The sequence below is a fragment of the Barbus barbus genome (genome assembly GCF_936440315.1).
Source record: "Barbus barbus genome assembly, chromosome: 3".
In the NCBI taxonomy this organism is placed as follows: Eukaryota; Metazoa; Chordata; class Actinopteri; order Cypriniformes; family Cyprinidae; genus Barbus; species Barbus barbus.
In genome coordinates, this window is record NC_136731.1 from 30,073,459 (window position 1) to 30,093,045 (window position 19,587).

The 19,587-nt window shown below is 38.3% G+C and overlaps 1 protein-coding gene across 8 annotated transcripts; it reads left to right on the top strand.

Moving 5' to 3' along the window:
- The first annotated feature begins 120 nt into the window (after positions 1–120).
- On the top strand, positions 121–14,524 carry LOC306851990 (SWI/SNF-related matrix-associated actin-dependent regulator of chromatin subfamily E member 1-like). Of its 8 annotated transcripts, none has more exons than XM_079388545.1 (11): positions 121–321; positions 1,168–1,220; positions 1,533–1,576; positions 3,174–3,272; positions 4,003–4,083; positions 4,610–4,741; positions 4,830–5,001; positions 12,771–12,943; positions 13,016–13,117; positions 13,223–13,460; positions 13,546–14,524. In XM_079388545.1, the coding sequence occupies exons 2-11, from the start codon at positions 1,214–1,216 to the stop codon at positions 13,758–13,760; spliced, it is 1,263 nt and encodes a 420-aa protein (XP_079244671.1). In that variant the 5' UTR covers positions 121–321; positions 1,168–1,213; the 3' UTR covers positions 13,761–14,524. The 8 variants fall into 8 exon arrangements, with proteins under 8 accessions (XP_079244671.1, XP_079244669.1, XP_079244668.1 ...); XM_079388543.1 differs by having other exon boundaries at positions 141–321; positions 4,003–4,095; XM_079388542.1 differs by having other exon boundaries at positions 275–321; positions 3,174–3,278; positions 4,003–4,095.
- The last annotated feature ends 5,063 nt before the right edge of the window (positions 14,525–19,587 follow it).

A 19,587-nucleotide genomic window follows, 5' to 3' on the forward strand; every position in this document is an offset into this window, starting at 1 on the left:
TTCAGGTATTTAGCAGCCATTGCCTTGATCATTTAACTCATCCTTGCTGAATAAAGTACATTTGAACAGTATGTATATGACCAAGTTGGGTTGTTTTTTTCTAAATCTACCTAAACTGGGCACATTTTGTTGCTAAAGCAGACAGAATGGGGTGGTTTTACATGTAGCGACCACATTCTCTCTCTCCTCCTGGCGTCTGGTCAGTACAGCATTAGCTTATGGCCACTAGGGGACGGAAATGTGCTGGAGAATCAGGTCCGATGCGGCTCAAAATGTGTCACATCCTGGCGGAGCACTATTGAGGGAACAAAGGAGCTGGGGGTGAGTGGTTGCTATGCTTGTGTATTTTATTCCGAATTATTAGTTTCCACAAACAACTTTTTATCCGTGTTATAATAAATGTAATAATATATCAAACATACTCCAGTTCTTTGACACGTATAGAGATTTTAATGTCTTAAACGGTTGTCCGACTTTAGCTGTTAACGTTAGCGCGCTAACGTTAGCTAATGCTGTTTCGATGACACGGTTGTGTTTGTAAAATATTAAAAGCTTTTGAAAACGTCAAACGCAATTCAAATAATTTAAAACGCATGTTGTGCCTGAAATGCAAAGATAAGTTGTATTTCATACGATATCTCAATGTTTTGTTGTTCGGCTAGCGTTAGCCAGTTTCATTCATTGATATTTTGCATGTTAGCATCTTCACCGACTCGCATTCATGTGCTCGGGATGCTCGCCAAGTACAACACATTTTCATTATATTCCGTGTTAGTAACCACTATTTGTTGTTTTCCCCATGCAGCTGTCATTTTAATACATTTATCTTTAAATAAACCTCTTGGCGATCTGCAAGCTCTCTCGCCTCATTGTGTTCGCCATTATCCGCATTGAGTACTGGCCTGAGATCCATAAACACAATATCTCATGTAGTTCTTTAAATCCACATCTTATTATTAATAACAAGTATACAAACTCTGGGCAATCAAACACTGTCTCGAATTTCACATTTAATGCTAAACAGGTGGGTGTATTGTGGTTAAACGTTCAGAAAATGTCAGACTTGATCATAAAGCAGGTTGAAATAATGGTGTTTGCTGCTTGAAGTTGTTTTTTTGTACATTGAAAGCATGCCTATTCGTCTAATAAGTTTTTGCCCTATTGCAGAACCAAATGATGGGGATAGCCTGATATCCTCAATCCTACAAACAAGATGTCAAGTAAGAGCACATTTCAACTGATTGATTAGACCACTTAGTTGGTTTAGACCCCCTTGAAGCTCACCCATCAGATCTTCAGAAATGACTTTACTAAAGATGCTTTACCATTGATTTATTTGATATTACCACTTTGCAAATATGGGTGTACTTATCTTGATGTAATTGACCATAACATTTCTGGTGTGACTTGATTTATATACATTGAACTGATGCCGATGTGACGAATAAGTAGGCTTTACCGCTGATTATTAATTTTTGATCAAGTTTCGAAATAAATTGATTCATTTTTTTTCCCCCATCTCTCTCACACAGAGCGGCCACCCTATACCCCCACCCCCACCCCAGCCCCCACAACAGTAAGTAAACTGAACATGCCAATCGTCCATATGGCCCCTGCCCTCCATCACACAAACATGTACCGTAGGCTTCTTAGAGATGAGAGGAGAGGATTGTGGGAAGGACACAGTATCACATGGGGTGGCTTTTGGTATTTTTTTCTGAAGTTTTATACAAACAAGTACTATTATGAGGTTCTGTCAATCCGTAAGATGCTAAGGATGCCGCTTACTTTAGGCTCTGAAAGTGTTTAATAAATAACCATTAGGGCTGCATGACGTGGGGGTGGGGAATTCAATATTTAGTTTTTCTGTGATTATGGAAAAAAAATGTCTAGATTGAGTTAAATAGAAAGAGTTGAGTATTGAGAGAGTATTCTAGAATGATTGTGGCGATTTTGTCAAGTGAATATGCATATAACAATGTTTAAAAAGGTGTAAAATTACTTTTGAGCTGACTTTTTGTTTGTGTTTGTGTTAACCTTCCTTTTGGAGCTGACTGATTTGGGGAAAACCTCAAAAAATGTGGGTGTTCACAGTTGGCTGTATTTACAACTTTTTCCATAAGCCACATTCCCACTGTTCTTGATCCATTCAGTGTGACTAATAATTCTTTTTGTTGTAATTAAATGTAGTAATCAAAATAAGAAATTTACTATTGTAATTAAGGACAAAAATCAAATTTATTGCAAATCTTTTATGAATTTATAATACTACTATTTGCTTTAATTTTTTTAATTTTAACCATTAAACTTTTTTTGTTGTACAAATAAACCCATGCGCTACTTCCACGTGATCGGAGTGAACCCCATGATATGGTGTTTCAGCATCTAAGAGTGTCTTGATTCATTTTCTGTGACTGTATCATGAGCCGCATGCATGTAAATGAACAGTGCCGTGCTTCACTCTGAAACCCGCAGCGCATGTGTTCATTTTATTAAATCGCAGGCTTTGAGAATTTTATTGAGATATATTTTTGGTCATATCACAATTAGATTTTATTTAGATATGTTCTGCAGCCTTAACTTTATAGACTCATGAGATGTTAAACCTCCCTGGTTATTCGTTAAACACTGTTTGGAGCATTAAGTGTGTGAGCCTCCTTTTATACTTAGGCTTTCACACATTATTTAATTATTATTCATTAAAATAGATACAGAGAACCGTTCTCAGTGATTTATCATTGATGCTTCGCTCCGCACACATCCTTGGAAATCTTGAGTCCCTTACGGTTGAAATATTTGATCCAAATCCCAATTAATTACTTTTAGTGTCCCAGAACTGTTATTTTTGTCAGTTTTGAGACTGATTATTCAGGTCACACGCCACCGAGAGATTTGGCACAAATACTCCCGATCTGAATCCCTAAAGTTAACAAAGCCTTCTAGCACCTCATTACGTCCCACCACCACCACCACCCATAGTGCCTGTGGCTTTGCTACAAATGGATGTAGAATAATGCCAGGGTTGTGCTGCTATCAAAGATTGTTGCTTTTTGCATGTTTTATGCAAATCACGACAGAAAACGAAAGCAGGTTCTCCTTTTCATTTTTTTTGTCCCTTCCTCCCTTGTTTGTGTCATTTCTCATTCGTGTTTTGTCTCATTTGTCTCCATCAGCAAATGCCCACCACGCCTGGGTTTGTGGGGTACAACCCATACAGCCATCTGGCCTACAACAACTACAGGCTGGGAGGGAACCCCGGCGGGAACAACAGGGTAATGGTAGGACCGGTGCCAACTAGGGCCCTAGCGACAGCCGAGGGACTAAAAGCCCAGACGAGAGGACGCTAAAGCTAACTTACACAGCCTGAATATGAAATAGTGAAATGCTTTGCTCTTGAGTTGAAGGTGTCTGTCGGGTAGTAGAGTCGAGTCTTGGGTAGTTTTGTAGCTCTCAACGAGTAGCTTCCATAATCTTCATGCTTCTGTGAAGCACTCACTCTCTAATGTCTGGATGGGTGTGATTGACGCAGTATGAATCGTAGCTTCAGAGTGATTGCTTCTCAGAACTGTTCCCCCTTTCCCCCGTCGACCATCCTATCACCTCATCATGCACAAGAGCTACCGGCCGCCCGCTCGCATGGCTTTAGATGCCCGTGCCAAATGCAGTAACTTGGCACAGCTTCTCAGCAAGCTTGAGGCATTTTAGCTGTTGGCTGGTTTCATCCAAACCTCTGCAGAATCATTTTCAGGCGTAAAAGAGCTTAATGCATGGCCATGTCAGCATAATGTTAATGTGCTGTATTTGGTTTGCCATTTAGGTACGTCTCCTGCCCCCTTTGCGAAGCGCTTCACACTGTCATCGTTTCTTTCAGCCGTGCTCTTTGCCTCCTGTCTCTTTCTCTCCATAGTGCTCCATTATAACAGTTCACTGTTTTCTGTGATGACCACATGTGCCCTTTGTGATCTCTAACGGTCCATGTGGGCTTCTTTCCTTCTCCCACAGAACTCCTCCGGAATCACTGTTCCTAAGCCGCCCAAACCGCCCGACAAGCCGCTGATGCCCTACATGCGGTATAGCCGGAAGGTAAGCAGGAAGGTAAGACACCCACGGTGTCTGCTTTTACTGCTTGTAAATTGAGGAGAGCGCTTCTGCGATCAGCTCGAAGGTTGAGGGGAAGTCAGTGGTCTGATTCTGCCCCTTCAGATGGTAGACCCCAACATTGCTTCATTGCTTTCTTCTCTTCAACAAGGCTGGGAAACTGATATCTGTTGTTTCTGATTTACTCATTTGAGAATATAAACTATATGCTCCTTTTCCTTTCTGTTGTGAGCAAAAAGTGTTTTAAAAGATGAACGTAAGGCAGTTAGGTTTGTTAATGCTATTTGAATCCATAATAGATGGCTCATTTTGATAGTTTACATTTAAACATATTGTTTAGATTCTAAACCTGTTCAAATCAATTATTTTTCTCTCCTGTCCTGCATTCGTGCTTCAGTGTTGCATAGAAGGCAAAAATTGGTGCTCTATCCTTTTTGGGAAAATGCAACCCTCTCCGTCCAGGAATCCAGACTGCTCTGTCGACTCTGAACTGACACTTGTATCTGCTTAGGTTTGGGACCAAGTTAAAGCCTCTAATCCTGACCTGAAGCTATGGGAGATTGGGAAGATCATCGGTGGCATGTGGAGGGACCTCACTGATGAGGAAAAACAGGACTATTTAAACGAATACGAAGCAGAGAAGGTTTGTCTTTTTCACTTTTTTTTTTTTTTTTCTCTCCTTCAGTGAGATTCCCGAGAAGTCAAGCACTAAGCAATTTCTCTCCCCACAGATCGAGTATAATGACTCTCTGAAAGCCTACCACAACTCCCCGGCCTACCTGGCGTACGTCAACGCTAAGAACCGTGCGGAAGCTGCTTTAGAAGAAGAGAGCCGGCAGAGACAGTCGCGCCTAGACAAGGGCGAGCCCTATATGAGCATCCAACCTGCTGAGGACCCTGATGGTGAGATTGACGTCTTAATGCCACCTTTAGTTGGCAATAAGATGATTTATTTGAATATTACTTTAATATGAGCTCTCAACATGGTCTAAAAATGTTGAATTTCAAAGTATTTCATATTTCAGAGCTATTGTGGCTAATAGGGAAAAAAGGCCAATTGGTATTTGAAACTGTGGTATTTTTGCAGAATCCTTTCCAAGCGTAAAGGAGCAGCCACGCAATTTTGAAAAAGGCAGAAAAATATCCTTTTTTTATTTTGTAAACAGTAGGGATACACTGAATTTTCTAGAAAAAAACAGCTAGAAACATATATGTATGTGTATACAGATTAATCTTTATTAATGAGTGACTAGAGCAGTCCAGTGATTTCTCTTTTTCTTTTATTCTTTGATTTACATCAATGACAGCGGTCTCTTTAAAACCTAATGCACATGACACAGAACTGTCACACATCCTATTTTCTCCAAACTCTTTACGGTCATTTAAGACTACGCTTACAAGGTAACTCGCCAAAACCGCATATATTGGCATAATTGTGTGTTTTCATCCGTTGAAGTGCTACTGGTGCACTGTCTAAAGTGGCTCTGTGATCATTTTATTCGCTTATGTCAGAAACAGTGAATCCCTTTTAAAACTGGCTGTTGTTCTCACTACATTGCATTGTTATATAAGTTTTACCCGCCAATTGGCAACTGACACTGTTACATATACCAGAGTTCCTACGGGGTTTGGAAAAGTATGGAAAAAAGAAAGCAGAGTATGGAAAAATATTAGTATTTCCAGACTTTTGCACTTATTTAGTTTTTTTCAATAGAAAATTAAGAATTTTATTTTAAAAAATGTATCGTACAAGTGAGGTTTCATGGCAGCTGTTTAGTGATCGCCGAATTAATTCATTGTGCACTTTTTCATTATGCAAACTGCAGGTTATAAGCATTTTGGGTTTAGCACCATATTACATAGCCTCAAGGATCTTTGCAAAAATAAAAAATAGGGCCTTTGCTGAAAATAAGCATATAGGACAATGCACACTGAGCCACCTGTTGTGCCATCAGCCCATTTCGCTGTGTGCATTAAAGAGACCTAAGGTCTTGAAATATGGCATATTACCCCAATGAAAGACAAATCTTAAATACTTTTTTTTTACAGTACCAGTCTTTTTTATAGACTCTTGCATATTTTATGCCATCAGCCCATTTCGTGTCATAGTTTCTCCACCACCACATAGGATGTGTTAAATTGGACAATAGGCCTTGATTTTAGGGGTACTACCATAAAGAAAAGCACAATTTTGACATACTATTATTTTATTCATAGTAAGATGGCAGTGATGCGCAAAGGAAATATAGGTTATATAAAACTAGAAATTGTAATGCGTAAGCATGCAAAACATTCACCTGCACATGTGAATAGTTTCTTGAGGGCACAAAAAAGATTCTTGTGTGCATGTAAAAGTCTGTATTTTTTATTTTAGGGACTCTGTGTGTTATTTCAAGAAAATCAATGAAAAAACCCTGAGAAAATAAAAATATTTGCCGATGACTGTACTATATACCAAATATAAAGTTGAAAATAATGCTCCATGAACCATTTGTTAAATATGGTCTGAAAATCTACTGAGAGGTTTGGAAATTTCAGTCTGGAAAAGCATGGAATTTTGAAATGAAAATGTGTAGGAACCCTGATATACTCGCCAACGTCGATTCTTACTCTCATTTGGTGCTATACATACACACATCACTGGGCGTTGTGAAACACTGCTCAAAATTCTGCTCTATGAATGTGCGTTCTGCTCGTGTACCGCTCACCAGAAACGCGAAGTCTGCTCAAATAATGAGCTGACAGGAAATTTCTATGTAGGATATTTGTTACTGTTTGCAATAGCGCTACTGTAATGGCAACACTGCTAAAATGACGCTACCCTCTGAATAAAAATAATATATTAAGGTTCCTTTAGTTAATGTTAATGTATTAACTAACATGAACAATACATTTATTACAGTATTAATCTTTCTTGATGCTAGTAATACAGTTGTTCATTGTTAGTTCATTTTAATTGAGAGTTCATTAACTGTTAACAAGCACAACTTTTGATTATGATAAGGCATTAGTAAATTTTTTAAATAACATCAAGATTAATAAATGCTAAAGAAGTATTGTTCATTCTTAGTTCATGTTACTTATTGTAAAGTGTTACCAATATTAATATAAATTCTGTCCAGTTTTATTTTGTTACTTTCAGTAAAAGTGTGGCTTGTTTTTTTTAATTCAGTATCATTTAAAATTGAGTTAAATTAAAAAGTCTTACAAAATTACTTTAGGTTACATTTTATTTTAAGGTGTCCTTGTTACAATATAATTATACATTTAAGTACGGAGTAATATTAATTAACTAATATTATGGGGGCTATCGTGGCCTAATGGATAGAGAGTCGGACTTGTAATCCAAAGGTCGGGGATTCGAGTCCGGTAGTGATTGTAGGTGGGGGGAGTGAATAACCATCCTCAATACCAAGACTGCGGTGAGACCCTTGAGCAAGGCACTGAACCCCCAACTGCTCCCTGGGCACCGCAGCATAAATGGCCAAGTGTGTGTGTGTGTGTGTGTTCACTACTCACTGCTGTGTGTGCATTTGGATGGGTTAAATGCAGAGCACAAATTCTGAGTCGCATTCAAATTCGCAGCACAAATTAACAATAAATGATTGTTGTTATAATAGTAAGTACATGTAACTTGTGTATCATGGGCACCTTAAAGTCAAGTGTTAACTTGCTTTATATTGTTTAATAAAATAATAAATAATAATTACAAAGCTTTTCCGGTTTTCGGCCAAGAGCTAGAGCCCTGCATGGGCCTAAAATATAGGCCCTGGCCCTAGCCCGGCCCGTGTCCGACAGTTTATCAGAATTAATCAGAAAACGACCCGAGCCCGTCTTTTTTCCCTTCTCCCAAAACAGCTTATACTGTTTCAGCTATTAAAATACTTCAGTTTTGTATGAAATGGCAAAGTGACTGTATTTCGTTTCGTTATTTTAAGTTAATTTAGAAAAACGTTTGGAGCATTTTTTTTTATTTGTTAAATGTGGTTTTTTTTTTTAGTAAGGACCAAGCGGCCAGCGGCAGACAGGGAGTTGATCATAGCCTATGTTTGATATATTTAGCCTTCTCAAATGATCACGACTTGTCTAAAATTAAATCTATAGTTATAAAACAGCTCCACAATGTTAGTTTAAAGGCTTAACCTAGGTTAATGTGCACTGGTGCATATCCAGTCGTTTGTGCGGAGAGTGCAAGCTGAAGCGCACTTTACAGGACATGGACGCGCCAGAGCGATCACTTGCATTGGAAACATTTGCTGTCATTTTTGCTCATAAAGGTAAGAGTAATAGGCTTCGTTGTTCGGAACTGTAAAAGGCCTAGTTTTATTTGTGTGCCCTCAAAATATCAACAAAGCATGCAATAAAGACATTAAAGAAAGGGGAAAAAGGCAGTTTCGGTTTTGAGCAGGAGCGCTTCTGGAAAAACTCTAAAGGCGCATCCAATGAGGAGACGGCGAGTCAGGATCATCATCAAATGCATCGATGATCCAAAATGCAGCTTTTCCCAAAGCATTGGGAACTTTTATTAGTAACCACGCTCCAAATTCTCCCTGATGCTCTGCATGGTCAACTGTCACCTGTATGCTAATGCATGCGAATATGCATTGCGTATTGCGTAGGCGATGTGTAACATTTATAATATAATCAGTATTTCATACAGTCGCCATGTGTGCTCTGCGCGTAATATGGGCACAATTAAAGAAGAGAAGCTAAATGAGCCCGAGCCCGATCTGTAAAAAAAAATGGCCGAAGCCCGGCCCGAATGGATTCAGCGTGTTGGGTCCCGTCGGTTCCCGATGGGCTTGTAGACCTCTACCAAGTGCATCCAGAATTTTCGGTTTTGTCCCAGAATTTTCGTTTCTGTGCATTGCTATAAAACAGAGTAGCAATGTATGAAGCACAGAATTCATTTTCAAACCAAGCAGCTTTCTGTTGGTCAATGCAGCAGATCTCTGTGACCAATTTGAACCTGTTGTGTAGTCTAAATGAGGAAATCTTTCTTCCTCATGCTAAATTCCCGATTGCGTGCATTTCTGCTAAAATGACGATTCTGACCATGAACAATCACTTGATTAATGGTAAATGTATCTGCACCTTAAGGAGTAATAATGACAAGTGTTTTTACTGTTACCATTTAGTAAAAAAACTCAACTCCTGAATATGGTTTTCTCAGAGAGAGATTGTCAAATACCTGGAGAGAATTTTCCTCCAGCGTTTTTCACATCCCAAATCACTGCTGTTTTTTTTTTAATTGCTCTCAGCAAATGCCAGGGGTTTGAATATCTAAAGTCTTCAGTTTGTAATGGTTAAGCCATTCAAATATTCTTTTACAAGCCTCCTGTTGAGAAGTAATTATCTGAATAAATTGGAACATTCACAAATGTTTATAGAAAAAGCGGGAACCCAGCATATTTCTGTTTTATAACGGGATAGAAAGTCTAAGGCCTTCTCAAGCCGTACGGCTGACCCATCTAACCTGCGGCCTATAATGCATCAATCCAAGACTGCTGTAGAGACAAAATGTAATTCCATCAAGTTAGCATTTTTAAATATTCGATCACTTAAAAATAAATCATTTCTGATCAACGAATTAATAACCACAAACAACCTGGATTTTATGTTTCTAAATGAAACATGGTTAGAAGACAGCTGCAGTGCAACAGTCCTTAATGAAACGGCCCCTCCTAACTTTAATTGTATAAGTGTCTGCAGGACTGTTAGGAGAGGTAGAGGTGTAGTTGCTCTGTTTAAAGATGTTTATCAGTGCAAGCAAATGTCATTTGGTCAGTATTTGTCTTTTGAACACCTAGGTATTGTGCTGAAAGGTGCTCCACACACCCTGTTTATCATTATTTACAGGCCTCCAAAATATTCTCCAGCCTTTGAGTTCACTGAACTGTTATCAATGATTTCCTTAGAGTTTGACTGTTTTGCTATTGCAGGGGATTTTAATATTCACATAGATGATGCAGAAATCAAAACTACAAAAGAAATTTATAACTATTTTAAACACTTTTGACCTGAGTCAGCATGTGCGCGGACCCACACACAATCGTGGACACACTCTAGATTTACTCATCAGTAGAGGTCTAAACATTGCATCCATTGTTATTAAGGATGTAGCACTATCTGATCACTTCTGTATTTTCTTTGATATATTGATCTCAGTCACCACTGAATCTAGATCTGTCTCTATCAGTAAGAGATGCATTAACGAGAACACAAGTGCGCTATTTATGAAGGCAATGTCATTAACACCAAGCATTTCTGCAGACCCTGTTGATCTTCTCCTGGAGTCATTTAACTCAAAAATTAAGAATGTTATTGATGATATTGCCCCGATAAAGGTCAGCAAGAAGACGGGGAAACAGAAATCAATTTGGAGAAAATCAACAGCAGTTCAGAGCATGAAAAGACAATGCAGAAAAGCTGAGCGGATGTGGCGGAAGACGAAACTCGAAATTCTATAGCATCTATAAAGACAGCCTTCATGCTTTCAATGTGGAACTAGCCACAGCTAGACAGACTTTCTTTTCTAACCTTATAAACAGTAACTTAAACAACACTCACACTCTTTTTGCAACTGTTGAGAGACTGACAAACCCCCCAAGTCAGATTCCCAGTGAAATGCTCTCCGACAGCAAATGCAATGAGTTTGCTTCCTTGTTTTCTGAGAAGATCAATAATATAAGAAAGGAGATTGGCACATCCTCAAGTTATGCAGAGGTCACACAGATTCGACCTCAATTTCAAAAAGAAGTGACTATGTGCATTTTTAAAAAAAAAATTGATAAAATTTTGGAAGAAATAGTACAGCACCTTAAATCTTCAACCTGCTATCTTGACACACTTCCCACATCCTTTTTCAAAAATGTGCTTTACTGTTTAGAAGCTGATCTCTTAGAAGTGGTGAACGCCTCACTTCTTTCTGGGACTTTTCCAAACTCCCTCAAAACTGCAGTTGTTAAGCCCTTTCTGAAAAAGCGCAATCTTGATAACACCATGTTGAGCAACTATAGACCCATATCAAATCTTCCTTTCACAGGTAAGATTATTGAAAAGGTAGTTTTTAATCAGCTGAACAACTACTTAAACTCAAATGGATATCTGGACAATTTTCAATCTGGTTTCCGAGCACATCACAGCACAGAGACAGCATTCATTAAGATAATAAATGATATTCGCCTCAATTCTGATTCTGGCAAAATATCAGTGCTGGTACTACTAGATCTTAATGCTGCGTTTGACACTGTCGATCATAACATACTCTTAGAGAGACTGGAAAACTGGGTCGGGCTTTCTGGGATGGCACTCAAATGGTTCAGATCATACTTAGAAGGGAGAGGTTATTATGTGAGTATAGGAGAGCATAAGTCTAAGTGGACGGCCATGACATGTGGAGTCCCACAAGGCTCAATTCTTGCACCGCTCTTGTTTAGCCTGTATATGCTCCCACTAAGTCAGATAATGATGAAGAACCAAATTGCCTATCACAGCTATGCTGATGATACCCAGATTTACCTAGCCTTATCTCCAAATGACTACAGCCCCATTGACACCCTCTGCCAATGCATTGATGAAATTAACAGTTGGATGTGCCAGAACTTTCTTTAGTTAAACAAGGAGAAAACTGAAGTCATTGCATTTGGAAACAAAGATGAAGTTATCAAGGTGAATGCATACCTTGACTCTAGGGGTCAAACAACTAAAAATCAAGTCAGAAATCTTGGGATGATTCTGGAGACAGACCTTAGTTTCAGTAGTCATGTCAAAGCAGTAACTAAATCAGCATACTATAATCTCGAAAACACTGCAAGAATTAGATGTTTTGTTTCCAGTCAAGACTTGGAGAAACTTGTTCATGCCGTTATCACCAGCAGGGTGGATTACTGTAATGGTCTCCTCACCGGCCTTCCCAAGACCATCATTAGACAACTGCAGCTCATCCAGAATGCTGCTGCCAGGATTCTGACTAGAACCAGAAAATCTGAGCATATCACACCAGTCCTCAGGTCCTTACACTGGCTTCCAGTTACATTTAGGATTGATTTTAAAGTACTTTTACTTGTTTATAAGTCACTCAATGGCCCAGGACCTAAATATATTGCTGATATGCTCACTGAATATAAACCGAACAGACCACTCAGATCATTAGGATCGAGTCAGTTAGAAATACCAAGGGTTCACACAAAACAAGGGGAGTCTGCGTTTAGCTATTATGCGGCCCGCAGTTGATCAGATGTGCTAAAACATTAGCCACATTTAAATCAAGACTCAAAACTCATCTGTTTAACTATGCATTTGTTGAATGAGCACTGTGCTATATGTCCGAACTGACTGCAATGAATTTTATGTATAATAATTTTCTTTAAATTTATTTTAAATCAATTTCTATATCATTTTAAATTTCCTTGTTTTTATTATTTTTATTTCCATGTTTTTATTGATTTTTAATGTCTATTTCACTTTCTTTTATGTAAAGCACTTTGAATTACCACGGTGTATGAAATGTGCTATATAAATAAACTTGCCTTGCCTTGAATAATTATTTCCAGACAATCATCTGAATGGCACTGAATTGTGAAAGGAAGTTCTGAAACTTGTGCATTTGAGAGAAAGCACGCTGGTTGTGTTCTCTATTGCTTGCTTTCAAATATGAAATGTCTCTGTAGACTATGACGACGGGTTCTCCATGAAGCATATAGCGGCAGCTCGTTTCCAGAGGAACCACCGGCTCATCAGTGACATCCTGAGCGAGGTTGTGGTGCCTGATGTTCGCTCAGTGGTGACCACTGCTCGCATGCAGGTCCTCAAACGCCAAGTCCAATCCCTCATGGTGCACCAGGTATGTTGGGCATGTGAAAAACACAAAACTGAAGACACATACTTTAATCATCGTACCTTGATTTCCAAACAGAGGAAGCTTGAAGCAGAGCTGCTTCAAATCGAGGACCGGCACCAGGAGAAGAAGAGGAGGTTCCTGGAGAGCACAGACTCCTTCAATAACGAGCTCAAACGGGTGTGAAATTGAGTTTGATCGCTGAACTAATAGCCTTTGTGTTTAGCCTGAGCTCAAATGCCAAACGCACTGCCAGTGATTGATGTACGGGTTGTGTTTGTGTAGCTGTGCAGTCTGAAAGTGGAGGTGGACATGGAGAAGCTGGCAGCCGAAATGGCTGCTGCAGAGGAGGCGGCTCGCCGGAGGGCGGAGGAGAGGGAGCGGGAAGCAGCAGAGCAGGTGGAAAGAGCCGCGCAAGAAGAGCAGCAGCCTGCCGCCGGCACCCAGGCCAATGCCAACCCTGAACAAACCTCTGCCAGCGAGGCCAAGGATGGAGAAGACAAGCCCACCCCTATGGAGACGGGTCAGACCTGCACCATTATGTTCTCTAACTTTGAATATTCAACAAAAATAGAATAAAAGATGTTTGACTGATGTCTGTTCTGCAGAGTCTCTGGCTGAAGCTTCTGTAGGATCTCAGGAGGCTGAGCAAGGCGCCCCGGCTGCAGCAGCAGACAAACCGGCCCAACCTGAGCCTGCAGAGGGCGCTACAGACGAGGGCACCAGCGACAGCACTGCTCCGTCTGAGAGCAGTTCTGGACCCCCAGCAGAACCCCAGGCATCGGACACCCCCGAAGAGCGGCTGCCCACCCAGCCACAATAACCCCAGCTCCTAATCTTCATGTTCATTTATGAAGTCTCACTTCACTCTGCATAAAGTCATTTGTCCTCTAGGATTTGTAATCCTATGACTTGCCAGGCAGTGAGTGAGAACAGTGAAACGTGATTGCTTTTTTTCCCCCTCCCTGAATGTTCTTCAGTGAAATGTTTTGGAAGGACAGCAGAATCTTAATTGGCGTTCCACACATTTAGTCAGGCACACGTTTACTTCATCTAACCCTGATGTTACAAGCCCACTTGAATACTCAAGCTTTATGGCCATTAAAAAGCTGTTTTATCATTGTAAAGTGGGCAAATGTTGAGTAAAATGTACTGCTTGCATCCTGCAGTCACCAATCTTTTGTGAAAAGCCGAAGTGCAAGGTTATTTGATGTCACGTACCATGTTTTATCTACCTGCGGCACGATTATTTTATGGTATATTTTTGTTTCATCCTTTCATAGTTTAGTTGAGTAGTCTGTGGGCTGTAGTCTTTTTTTCTATCTCTCTCAAACTGCCATTGGGACTTGTGATTTTCCATTGCAACAGAGCAGATATCTACATGGAACGCCATTACATTAAGCCTCTGGATTATTGTTTTTGTATTATTGGAAGGTATTCCATCAATAAAGTGATTTCTATGTCTGTTTTAAACATCTGCTCCTTTTTTGTCTTTTGTTTAGTAGTTTATGGTTTTGGCTTTGAGTTTGTTGAAATTTTAATGTTTTCTTTTTTTAAACTTTGTTTAATATTAAAATGCTGAATACTAGTTCAGGTCTCTAGTTGGGTTGTCTATACGGTAAGTTTATTTGTACTGCTGATACAATCGTTTCATATTGCAATCACTCATAATTAGATGTGAAATGTACAAAATCTGGAAAACTCCAGTTTTTTGTCGCTGATATAAAAAACATTTAAAACCTTTGTAAAATCAAGTTCTGGATCTATAAATAGTCCTACTCTAATATGAAGCCCTTCAAACTTGCCCCCTTCTGTAGCAGGATCCATTTAAACTCAGCAGTGCTTTTTGTTTCAGTGGATAAGCACATTATATTAGTTCCAGACATATTAAAGTTGTGTATTGTCTTATTTGGGGTTTAGCTTTTTTATTAGGTGCATTCACATTACATTAGATTATGCTGACCGTAAAACAATTTAGACAATGATTTGCAGAGAGTTGAGGAAAAGTATTTAAAAACAAGTACTGTAATGGAAGCATACAATAACAATGAACAAATTTAAATTGACTTATTCTATTAAGAGTTTGTGCACATGCTCTTCATCTAGCAGAACCGAAATCCCAAGTGTTTTAAAGGATGTGATCAACCTATATTTATCATTATGTAAAGATATCTCCATAGCAACCATAGGGAAAAAGACTCCCACTCTCCTTATCATTCCATTTAACTCCAGAGCATTACAGAGAGGCAGAGATCAGACACTAGAAAAGGTTACAAGAAGACATTTTTAGGACCAGTTCTGAATGTATCATATTCATCTCGATGTGGATTTGTAACAACTGTAGCAACAACCAGTTTAGCAAAAATCTAAAAAATAATAAAGAACGCAATTCCAAACCTGTATAGACTTAATAAACCATAAAAGGAAGATATTTAAAAGAACAGTTTTGGTGACCATTGGCTTTCATTGTAGACACAAAAACCAGATACATTCCTTAAAATATATTCTCTTATGTTTCACAGTAGAAATAAATTTATTCAGGCTTGGAACAACACGTAACAGAATTTTTATTTTTAAACGAACCATCCCTTAGGAGTGTATGTTTAACACATATACTCCAACAGCAGGTGGCGGTGTTTCATCTTGTTGAATTTTGCTCTGCTGACAAAAAAAAAAAAAGGAAAAACTTTGCAATGTTGGATCTGCTTGAAAATCAAATACATTTTTACAAAGAAACTACATCAATAGGTTTATGAGGTTCCAGTTTTGAGCAACCTCTCACAAAATGCACAAACTCACAAAGAAGACTGTAAATCGCAGGATTTCAGTGCATGTACTGTAGGTATGATGTGTGTGCGTGGGCAACCACTAGCAGTGGGCGCAGAGCAGGTAAGCTGCTCGGGATGCTGTTAGCTTGTGGGCATCACTACTCACAGGTGAACTCTGTGACCTTAACACTGTATCTCCCGCTCCAGTATTAAACTATGCTGTTCTGGGTTGCATTTCTGTCCATCTCACATGCTGTTGTGCATTTAACAGTTTCCTCTGACTCCCTTAGCACAGGAAAAGACAGTGTCTTTGAGCCACTGGGTGGATTTTTATCATTATAGGATGGATGTGTACACACACTTCCAACACACATTTTTGTTCAAATAACTTGTAAAGTGAATTTTGCATCCGATGACCCCTTTAAGTGTTGCTTTTCATAAGACAAGCTCTTTTTCATCATTAATATAGCATATGTATGATTGAACCCTTCTCTGTGGACACTGTTTTAGATGTAGTGAGAAGACAATAAGTGTCATAGATTTCACATAATAATAATACAATTAAATTGAAGGGGATAATTGTGTTAAATACATTCTATTATTAATCCCCATACCATTTATTGAAAATATTTTTTATTTTTAAACCTAATAGCAGTTACAATTGCTGGACATGCTTTGTCCCGTGTCTCAGGAATGACTGATAAACATTCACAAACTCACAATGCTCGATTCATCATCGTAACAATCGATTACCAATATAATAGACTGCGGCATCCCTGATATATCCTCCTGAGACCCAGCTATGGAGTTTTTGCCTCTGTAGTGGACATTATATTTTAGTGAATTTCTCTGAGACCTCACATGTCACAGTTGTAAGTCTGGATGTCCTGTACAGAGCACATTCAGGGCTTTACAGAGATACTAAATGATTGGAAGTTTCACCATGACCACACCCTCTCCTGGGTCTTTAAAGATGGCTAAATTTAATTTAGTGAAACATTTTACATCCTTATGGAAATATGATTATATTTTGTAATTGTCATTTAAATCTGAATAATTTTCTAATTGTTTGTCATAAAGCAACATCTCAGGAAAATGTTATGGGTTTTCAAATTCAAATATGACTTCCTGTTATGAAACAGGACATCATTTCATACATGTCCACTGTAGAGGACACCAGGACTAAAATGATGTTTATTATGCATTTTGGGAGACATTACAATTGAATAGGAAAATAAATTATATATCTATTTTGTTATTAAATATTAGATATTATTATGAAAATCTGGTCAATTATTACTCCCATTATGACAATTCTTTTTTTCAACATGCTGTCCCAACAGCAACACATTAATATGCAAATTAGATACAGTATAGATACACTGTGTTTAAAGGGAAAACCAGTTTATGGAAATTTGTACAGACATATTGCATAAAACAAAATAGTATATCAAATCATTTTGTTATATATTTTATAACATAGTTGGGAATCATCCTTAAAGTTTAGAAGAAAAAAATCATGAAACCTAAAAATGTATTGGTGATTTAAAAAACAAATCCCATTGTTTTAGCCTTTTTGATGTCTATTCATGCCATTATATTTTTAGAAAAACTTAGTCCTAGTGTCCTCTACAGAGGACATAGAAAAAAATATTAATAAAATATAATTTTTTTAAAATGTTAATTTTAATTTTTTTTCTAATGCTCTAAACAATGTAATGACATGAAAAAAATACTAAATTCACAAAGCTTTTTTTTTGGGGGGGGGGGGGGGGGGGGGGTCTCAGTGGTTCAGCAACAAGCATGAATCACTAGATATGATCAACAGGTGAATGACAGCATCTGCACAAGAAGTTCAAGCTCCCTGCTGAGGGTTACTCAGTCTCTCTCGGTAAGTGCATGGTGCCATTGTACTCTCAGCCGCTGGTTGTCCTTGCCTCCTACTTGTTAGTGCATCACAGAAGAGGAATGAAACAACTCTGCTGAAAAAAGTCAGCTGGGACATAACACAAAAACTTATGTAACAAAGCTTAGACATCAATTTATATGAGCAGCCACTGAAATCATTTGCTCTCTGTGCAGATTCAGGCTTTGAGGAGGTCAGACAACCTGCAGCCTGTTGCATCAAAACCCCTTAAGAAAATGCTTGGTACAGTTGTAAAAGTATTATCATTAATGGGTTTCTTAACTTGAGGGTTTGTTGACAATTGTACTTTATATGAAGTAATGACAGAGTTGGTGCTTTTTTCATGCATATAGTCCAGTTTACCACATATTCAGGATTCGGATGAACAAAAATAAAAAAAATAGGCCTACATCAGAATTGAAATCCACATATCATCTATGGTGGTTCCTTCCCTGTATACAACATAATTATTCTTTCTTAATTCACCACATTTTATCATATGATATGTAATTAAATACAGGCTAATTAAATTTAGGAATGATTTCCTAATTATCTTGATATGGTCTAATCAGTTCTCAGCAGAGGTGGAAAGAGTACAAAAATATTTTACTCAAGTAAAAGTACCATTACCTTAATGAAATTTTACTTAAGTACAAGTAAAAGTAAAAAGTAGCTCATTTAAAATGACTTTTTAACAGTGGGAGGGACGCAACAATGGGATAGGCCAAGGGTGTCAAACCGGGCCACAGCCCTACACAGTATAGATATAACCCTAATTAAACACATCTGATCCAGCTATAGCAATCAGGGTTATATCTAGACTAATCTAATCATTTAGGCTTATTTGAAAACTAGATGGTATGTGTGTTGGAGCAGGGTTGGAACTAAACTCTGCAGGGCTGCAGCTCTCCAGGAACTGAGTTTGACACCCATTGGATAGGCCTATAAATCTCAAATTAGATAATTAAATTCCTTTAATTAAAGGAATCAGTTATTTAGAATAATAAGACATTTGGGCTGTTCCCAGGCAAATGAAATCAGTATCAACAAAATCCATCTTTGCAATACAGAGGAAACACAGAAGCTTCATCTGAAGTGGCATTTAGATGTATTTACACACCGTTTAATGCAGGACATGAATGTATTTAACCTGCAGTTACAAATGCAGAAATAATGTTTTGATATATAAGACACAATTTTGAATACTCATATTTGAAATGATAAAAAAAAAAAAAAAAAAAAGATACTTTAAATGTGAAATTAAAACCGCCAGTAGTTGTCACCATAAGGGAGTCATTTCGACTGAACCGAATCATTTAATCAGTTGATTCATTCAGGAACGAAGCACCGACATGTTGCTCAGTGCTGTGGCTGTGTTTGATATTATTTTTGTTGTCGAAATAGAGCAAAAACAGGCAATATGGTGTCTAAAACGCAAGTCTCTTAATTAAATTCTTGTTTATTGAACTGTCATGCTGATTTTTTGGAGAAAAACGGCACTCTTCGTGTGATATTGATTTACTGTATGAAATTATAGAAATATACATTTTCTGCACCTATATCTTAAATTTTGTGATAATTTTAAATGCATTTTAACAAACTCAATCACGCAGTGAAAGAATGCACTCTAAATGCGCGTGCACTAGTCTAATCTACTAGACCTCACGCACACGGTAGGAGTGTTTGGTTTGGTTTTTGGCTAAATACTGATAATGTAAAATCGCACATCGTTAAAACAACAATTACGATATTGTCGCAGACGATATATATCGCACACCCTGCACCACTGTCTTTTTGGCTAATTTGTGCAAAACCCTTTGCTAAACTGTCAAAGCTTCATTTTAACCACCAATGCAATGATGCAGGTCTTTAACCTTACCTCTGCATGCTTGTGAAGTTGCGAAGGATTGATTTTATAAGTGAAGTGAAGTGAAGTGACATACTTCCAAGTATGGTGACCCATACTCGGAAGTCGT

Coding starts and splice junctions, on each gene's coding strand:
- LOC306851990 (XM_079388538.1), top strand. Junction 4,742..4,829: donor ACGAATACGAAGCAGAGAAG/GTTTGTCTTTTT, acceptor CTCTCCCCACAG/ATCGAGTATAATGACTCTCT. Junction 13,461..13,545: donor GCCCACCCCTATGGAGACGG/GTCAGACCTGCA, acceptor TCTGTTCTGCAG/AGTCTCTGGCTGAAGCTTCT.